Here is an 8,575-nt window from a genome sequence, read left to right as displayed (position 1 = left end):
GTATGCTTTGGAGACTTGACAAATCTGGTGGCCTCTCGATTCAACCTTTCTACACTTTCCTTACTCTAGGAGGCATGTCTGGGGAAGGGGCGCGCACAAAGTATGTTTGGCATTATCGAGTCCCTCCCAAGATAGCTGTGTTCAGGTGTTAGTGTGTAAAAAGACAGTGTTGACTTTGGATAACCTTCGTAAAAAAGCGATGATTCTTCCAAGTATTTGTTAATGTTGCATGGGAGACGAGGAACCGATCATCTTTTCATACATTGCCACTTTATCGGTCTAATTTGGACAGACATCTTATCTTGTTTTAATGTAATGTGGTCTCCTCCATCATCCGTTGGAGATCTTTTGGAAGCTTGGCACGAAGTAAGCATTGGGAAAGAAAGGCCGCCTTTATGGAGAATTTCTTTGCTCGCAGTCTGGTGGTCCGTTTGGGAAGAAAGAAATGCTAGGTGCTTTAGAGCGGAAAGTAAGCCAGCGGAGGGTGTCTCCCTTAGGGCTAGAATGCTCATTGTTGAGTGGGCCTCAATCAGTGATAAGCTCAAGGGATGTAAATTTCTCTTTTTTGGGGTTGTAGCTAGGTCGCCATCTTGGCGGCTTGGCGCTTTCTTGCTTATTTTGTTTTGGCTTTTAATAAAATTCAAGTTATCTTCCCCAAAAAAAAAATTGTAGGTGTCAGAGTTTACCCTTGCTGGGAGTATTGCTTTGACCTTTCAGGGTCTCGTTCTTAATAAATGTGCCTTACCAATTCTAAAAAAGGAAAAAAAAAGAAAAAAAGAAGCACTCTTTACTGATGAAGAATTTTCTGTTAGGGTCAGTTTGGTTAACCATAAATGCATGTAAACAAACAATATGACAAGTGCTACTTATTTGCTTAAAAGACGAATTTCACCTCAAAAAACGAGCAAAACTCAACCTTGTAATAGGTGGGGCCCACCATGATGTGTATGCTATATTCATGCTGTTCATTTTTCTTTTCAGATCATTTTAGGGCAAGAGCCCAAAGAAGAGGCAGATCCAAAACTCAAGTGGACTACACCACAGACAACAATGGGGATTGGTCGCCTACCATTAAGTCCTTCCTAGGGGCTACAAAAGTGTTGGATCTGCCTCATTTTTTGGGCTCATGCCCTGAAATGATCTGACAAAATAAATGGACGGTGTGGATGAAACACATACATCATGGTGGGGCCCACATAGGTTATTGATGCAATCTAGTTTCTTTTCAGGAATAGTACCTGTCAACATCAGCAATTATCAAGTAAACTATCATTACTTATTTACTACCAATTTACATGCATTTACTGCTAACCAAACAGGCCCTTAGAAAAAAACAAAACTGGAAGACTAACATTGTGTGAAACCCTATCAAATTCAATGCCACATTCCATATCAAAATATCTAACATACCGGCATATAGGAAAAGAAAGGGATCAAAGAGTCACTTGAGAGAGTGGCGGTGAAGAGATGAGCACATGTTAGATAAGGAAAATAAAGCAGGGATCCTATGTGAGGAAACAGAATGGATACCGTAAGTCTACTCATTTTTTTAAAAAAAGCATGGGACTATTCGTGAAAACAGTCAAGGACTGACTTGCCTCTTTGGACTGTCCAGGCTACTTCCGTAAAGGAGATTTTATCTAATTTCATATTTTCTTCTTTGATGCATGGATCATTTTAATAAAGAAAAAGGAAAATACAAAACAACTGCCAAAAAAAAAAAAAAAAAATGAAAAACCACAAAATATACATCCCCACAGCAGCCCTGGCCAACCACCTTCCTATTCTCTCTAAACAACATACAGCCCTGCACATCCGATCAGCAACTACGTTGGCACAGCGGAGAACATGACACATGGAGCACAAGAGAGCAGAGCATAAACCGGATGCCGCCTTCATCATATTCACCACATCCCATGGACATTTTCCATTAGCCAGCCATCTCATCGCAATGCTGGAATCCCTTTAAAAAAATCAGAGATTCTAGATTAAGGGAATGAAAGTCATTGAAGCAGAATGGTGAGAAAGGCCAGGACCAAACCTACATTAATGCCTTAAGCAAGGCGAGACAATAGGAATGGATGACAAAGAGGGAAAGTGCAAAAAGTCATTTTAGTCAGTAACGATGAACAGGTGAGCACGCACTAGATAGGGAAAAGAATGCAGAGATCTTTCTTTTCTTTTCTTTTTGTTTTTGAAGGGGAAGAAAGCAGGGATCCTATTTGAGGAAATGAAAAGGACACCTATAAATCTATTCTCATAAATAACATTCATGTGACTCCATGAAAGCAGTCAATGACTTGCCTCTTGGAGAGAAAAAAGTCCTCTTCAGACTGTCCACTTGTCCAGGCTTTACTCTCCTATAGTTGACCTTATCTAATGTCCCACCATATTACACATCAACACATCCTACTAAAAAATCCAGAGATCTAGCTGAAGAGATTCGAGGTCATTAAAGCTGCAACATACTGAATCACCAGGCCATGCCCATTTCAATGCATTAAGCAACATGAGACAGCTTGACCGAATGGCATAGTGCCATAGACAGACCACCTTCACTCAGCTGGACGGTATAGCAAGATGCTCCTTTCGCATAACATGAATATAGGCCTCAAGGAACAAATAGCTTAGAAAGATTGTGAACTGTTGGTAACAAATGAAAATCACAGCAGCCAAGACATTTCAGAAATAAACTAGACAAACTGTTTTTGGGAGGCAAAATTCCCTAATATTTAGTATAGAGAAAATGGAAGGCCTGAATTTCAGGACGAGAACAAGAATATAGCACTGAAATGAATGACAACCAACTGACAAGAAGAAAGACCAATGGAGATGCATAAAATGGGATCAAGGTGGCAGGGGACTGCAACAGGAGAGCTGTTACCTGGGATTAGTCAGACCCGATAACACATACTATCTGTTACAAAGATTGAAGAGAAGGGAAAGGAGCTTGTTCATAGAGGCAGCAGCTTCATCTAGGTACAAGTCTACAAGATATTGGGAAGCCAAATAATGTTGGGTAGCTTGCATGAGATCATGGAATTAGGAGCCTTAACAATGGATGATCCTTGAGATAACAATTTCTAATGAGATCCCATTTCGACGCATGCTTACCTATAATTTTGGCACAAATAGAAAAATGGCTATTCCAGTATGAGGCTCTATGATTATCCATAGTTTTGGCACAAATAGAAAAATGGCTATTCCAGTATGAGGCTCTATGATTACCTATAGTTTTGGCACAAATAGAAAAATGGCTATTCCAGTATGAGGCTCTATGATTACCTATAGTTTTGGCACAAATAGAAAAATGGCTATTCCAGTATGAGGCTCTATGATTACCTATAGTTTCAGTATGAATAGACAAATGGCTTCTCTGTAATACTTTTTTCTTGGATTCATAGCACAACTGAACTCTAGAGAGCTTAGCAAATATGTTGTATTCAAAGAATAGTGCATCCATCATTAACAAGCTTCTATCTGAAAGAAACAATACACAATAGATAGAAGTGACAAGCACTAGGAGCAAGATAAGTAAGCTACAGACGACTCAGCAAAGGTTAGAAACCAATGCCAATCACAGTCTGCAATCCATTATTACTAACGTCACCCAGAAACACAGTTTTTTTTTTTTTTTTTTGTGATTCTGCAACAACCCCAAAATCCATCAAAACCAGAGCTCAAGAACTCTGAATTTGGCAAAGTGCAAATGAAAGAAGAACATCCAAAACCTCCTCAGACTCAAAAATGCAATTCCAGAAAGAATTCAATTACCAGTAATATATTGACAAATTTGAGAGCAAATAAACCAGATACCACAATGGTTAAACCAAAGAGATTTTAATTGATAGGCTGGCAGGGTGTGTGAACCAAACACATGCACTCAGGCATAGTACATGGGCAGGTACCTGCACATAAATCACTGAAAAAGTGCACCCTGTAGATGCGACATAGCCCCAAAATATGATTGATTGGAGAACCATACCCTTCGATTGATAGACAATCTTCTGTTAACTTCAGACTGTTGACTGTTTTCATTTTATCCATCCATCACATGTCGACAGGCCAGTGGGACATAGCCCCAAAATATGATTGATCGGAGAACCATAAACTTTGATTGATGGACAATCTTTTGTTAACTTTTAACTGTTGACTGTTTTTCATTTTATCCATCCATTATATGTCGCCAGGCCAGTTAGGATTATCCATTTGGTGTCAGTTTTTAGGTTTACAGCTGATCTATGGCAGGCCATGATTTGGAAGCTTAGATTGACGTACATATACGCCACACTGTGCGCATGAGCATGGATCATGATGCTTTGCATGAGCATCAAAGTTTTTTCTCCAATTCGAAAACATTATCTCAAGCAGTGCTTTAAATAGCTACACTATGTAGTGTAGCATGGCCTTAACGCTACATAGGTCATGACAATAGGTCACATGTAGCCTACGCCACATGATAATTTGCATACGCTACATGCTATGTAGCTCACATGATGTTTTCAATGACTTGTTACATTTTTCCATTTCCAATAAAAATTAGTTAACCTTTTTTAATGCTTTTAGTAAAATAATATATATATATATATATATTCAAAAACAATATTAAATCAGTTTCATTGATCTTTCTTTACCTTTATACTTAATCATTGCCCTTTCCTTTTGATCTAGGTTCCATTTTATTGCACCAAAAATCATGAAATTTTGTTGAATTTCACAACTAATCAGTCTAATTTGGTACACAATATCATGGCATTGGTGCAACCAAGCATCTTGATTAGCGTAAGCTACACACTATGTAGCTTACAGCTCACACCTCAAACCAGTGGACACTATGCTACACGCTATTCACTATTTAAAACACTGATCTCAAGGCTGACAATGCACCTGATTTGGTAAATATTAGCAAAGTTATCAGCATTCAGTATCATACGTTTGCAATATGTCCAAGATCTAGTCCTTTGATCTGTTGGGCACCCCACCGTGGATGGAGTGTGCCATAAAAATCAATACCTGTCTGGCAACTCTAGCTACTGATTAGAGAAATCATGAGAAATACATATTCAGTAAGAAAAATTTCCAATCACTGATCAACAATCTATAGGCAAAATTCCTCTAAACAATGACTAGGATCATCAAATTGGTGAACAGCTTACCAAAAGGATTTTTTGGAGCGTCAAGAGGTCTTCAGTAAGGCCACCTGCTATTTCCATTTCTTTTTGCAGTGCAAAGTGGAGGCTCTTAGCAAAATGTTGGAAAAGGGTGATATGTGGGATTAGTGAATGGGCTTAAAGTGGAGAATGGACCTCTTCAAATCTCTTGCTTACAGTTTGCGGATGACATGTACGCCTCTCACTTGTGATGTAGATGTTGAGTGAGCGGATAATTTCAGGAAAATTATTCAGTATTTCAAGTCTCAGGGCTGAAGATCAATACTCATAAAAGTGAATTATTTGGGTCAGCCTCTTGAAGGATGAAGTGGCAGATTTGGCGAAGGGTATTTGGATGGAAAGTTGGCTGACATCCTTCTTCTGCTATGCACTGATATGTGCGTGAAGCATATAGAATAAGGTGATTGAACATATTACAAGGGAGCTTTCAAGTTGGAAGTATTGCAAGGGAGCTTTCAAGTTGGAAGAAGAATCACCCTCATCAAGGCAGCTATGTCTAATATGCCGGTGTATTTCTTGTCTCTATTCTGGTGCCCAGGGTCAATTCTCAATAGGTTGGAAAGACTTCGTCATGGTTTCCTTTGGGAAGGATTGGAAGATAAGCATAAATTCCATCTTTGCCATAGGAAAGGGAAAAAGGTATGTTAACTGGTTAACAAACTTGGCACAGACATCAGAATGCTAAAATCAATCAATTTAGCCTCCGAGGAAATGGTTAGGTTATTGCTTGCAAATATGGTGTAAACGAAGGAGGCTGGTTTGCCATAAAATCATCCATATATAGAGCCTCGGCAGTTTAGAAGGATATTAGTAAGGTTATTGGATGCTTTAAGGAAGGTGTCAGGTTTAGAATGAGTATGTCCAACTTTGAGAGAAAGTGTAGTGTGATGGTAAATCACTATGCGATATGTTTCCTAGCTTCATAAAGCTAGCTCTGCAGCCGGAATCTTTTATATCTTGTTGCTATATGACTGTGAGTGGTCAAGCAGCTTGGATCCCTCCATCTCGTGTGATTTTATTGGAGGAGCAACTGGACGATATGATCCATTTGTTGATTCTTCTTCAGGGTCGTATGAGTATCCTGTCTGCAGAGCAGGATCACTGGGTGTGGAAACGGGAGAAGTTTAGAAGATTTTCCGTTTGTTCTTTCTAGATGGTGATTCAATTTCATGGGCATAAAGAGTCTGACGATAGTTTATTTGGTCCTAATGGGGTCTCTCGAGTTACTGTATTCACATGGTTGGCAAGAAGGAGGGTACTCACATTGGAGAATTTACAGAAAAAGGAACATGCAAATACCCATTGTGTGTATTATGTGCATGCAAGATGCGAAATCTATTGCATTGCATCTTTACCAGGGCCATTTGGAACTCCTTTTTTCGACATTTTTCAGAACGACAGTTCCTTTTTCTCGCAATGCATTGTGTGTGCGTGCTGTGGAAGCTTGTTTCAACTTGTGGGTTTGGGCCGTTTGGGCAGAGAGTAATGATCGATATTTCTATAATCATCATAGAGTACTTGCTCTGTGTTCCAGCTTTTCTTTTCTTTCTACATGTGTGCCATGTGTTTGAATGCTACTACTTAGCCATATCAAACTGAAGCGAAAACAAATAAAATATAGGAGAATTGAACTTAGTCATTATGAACTTGATCTCCCTTTCGTGCACTAATATACATTACACTGCACGTTACAATATTGTGAGCAGGACTGCAAACCAAACACTTTTTTCATTGGATTAAAAAAAAAGAAAAAAGAAAAAAAAAGAGAGTAATATGGGAACGAGGTTTATTTGAGACCATTACAATTTCAGTCAATGTATTCGAACTCATCTTCTTTGAGATGCGCGGCGAACTTGACAGGCTCATCGCGACCTTCAACACTTGTGATGAACTCGACCTTGAAAGGGAGGTTCGCCGAGATGCGCTTCCCTTTCCAGAGTGCGACATACTGCTTCATCGTGCCTTCCATGTTGAAGAGATCGATCTCAGGCACTTTCGGCACGTGGTAGACTTTGAGCGGGACCTTGACCCTGACCTTGGCGCCAATTCTCGCTGGGATCGGTTCCTCCGATTCCTGAGATGGCGAGGAGGTTGAGAGGGTGGTGGTTGAGGCAGAGGAATCCTGTTTTAGGGCGACGTTGCAGGAGATGGAGCCGGTTTTGCACTGCGTCGGGATTCGGGACGGAGAGTTGATGTAGATGGAGGATTGATTGCGGGTTTTGGAAGGAGGGGAGAGGGTGGGACGATTAAAGAATGAGGACGTTGAGGTGAGAGTCGGCATTTTCGCTACTCTCTCTCTGTTTTTCTGTTGGGGTCTGTTTGGATGGCTCTGGAATTGGAATTTGAGGGGATTGTAATTTTGGGGCCGTCGGTGTTTGGTGGTTTCGGTTGTTGGATTGCAGAGATTTGGAAGGGTTGGAAGGAGATTGGCGGAGAAATGGGAAGCCATTTTATATTATTTTTGTGGACGGAATGAAAGGGGATAGATATGTGATCCTCCATCCAAGTATATATGACCCTGATACTCGAGTTTTGTGTCTGTACAGGTGGGAGAGGATTAAGTGCAGCCCCGGACCCACCCAATACGGTGCGTCCCTGACCGTCGGGCCGAGCTTGATGTATTTATTGCATATCCACACTGTTAATATGTTTTTTCAGATCATTCTAGAGCATGAGCCCAAAAATTAAAGATAAAAACATCAAGTAGATCACACCACAGGAAATAGTTTTAATTGACCATTAAAAATTTCTTGCGAGCCACTAAAGTTTTAAATCAAGCTGATATTTGTTTTTGTTTTTTTTTTTCCCTTCATCCAGTTATGTATGACCTTATCACCAGGTTGGATGGAAAATAAACATTACAGTGGGCCCTAGAAAGTTTTTAACGGTGGTCGTTCAATCATCACTGTTTACTATAGTGTGGTCCATATGACATTTCCATCTAACCCATGCCCTAAAATGAGATGTGAAAGAAAAAAGATGGACGGCGTGGATATACGATACTTACATCAAGGCGAGTTCACCGTCAAGGCCTCACCAAATCCGCTTCTGTACAAGTGGGGCCATGATTCAGTGATCGAGGGGCGCGGATTGGGTACTACCCCAACAGGACCGGACGCAGATTCGGTACTACCCCCGCCTGTCCCAAGCTCGGCACAGGCATGGGCTCTGAGGGGCCACCGTGATGCATGGGTTTCATCTACACCGTTCATCCATTTTTTTCATGTAATTTCACATTGAAGGCCTCGAAAAATGAGGCAGATTCAAGCCTCAAGCGGACCACACCCCGTGAAGAAGCGAGGATAGTGGTGTACGCCGTTGAAAACTTCCTACAGCCGACCCTAATATTTATTCGCCATCCAACCTGTTCACAGGGTCACGTACACGGGCGCGGATTGGATACT

General features: G+C 40.6%; 1 protein-coding gene across 1 annotated transcript; it reads right to left on the bottom strand.

Annotated features, from left to right (window-relative positions):
- Nucleotides 1-6,802: 6,802 nt before the first annotated feature.
- LOC131236785 (ferredoxin-thioredoxin reductase subunit A1, chloroplastic-like) lies at nucleotides 6,803-7,654 on the bottom strand. The gene has a single exon (XM_058234218.1). The coding sequence runs from the start codon at nucleotides 7,618-7,620 to the stop codon at nucleotides 6,979-6,981; it is 642 nt and encodes a 213-aa protein (XP_058090201.1). The 5' UTR covers nucleotides 7,621-7,654; the 3' UTR covers nucleotides 6,803-6,978.
- Nucleotides 7,655-8,575: the final 921 nt, after the last annotated feature.

The sequence above is a fragment of the Magnolia sinica genome, chromosome 2 (assembly GCF_029962835.1).
Source record: "Magnolia sinica isolate HGM2019 chromosome 2, MsV1, whole genome shotgun sequence".
NCBI classification, from domain to species: domain Eukaryota; kingdom Viridiplantae; phylum Streptophyta; class Magnoliopsida; order Magnoliales; family Magnoliaceae; genus Magnolia; species Magnolia sinica.
Note: the sequence above shows the minus strand (reverse complement) of the source record. Positions and strands in the feature narration are given on the sequence as shown.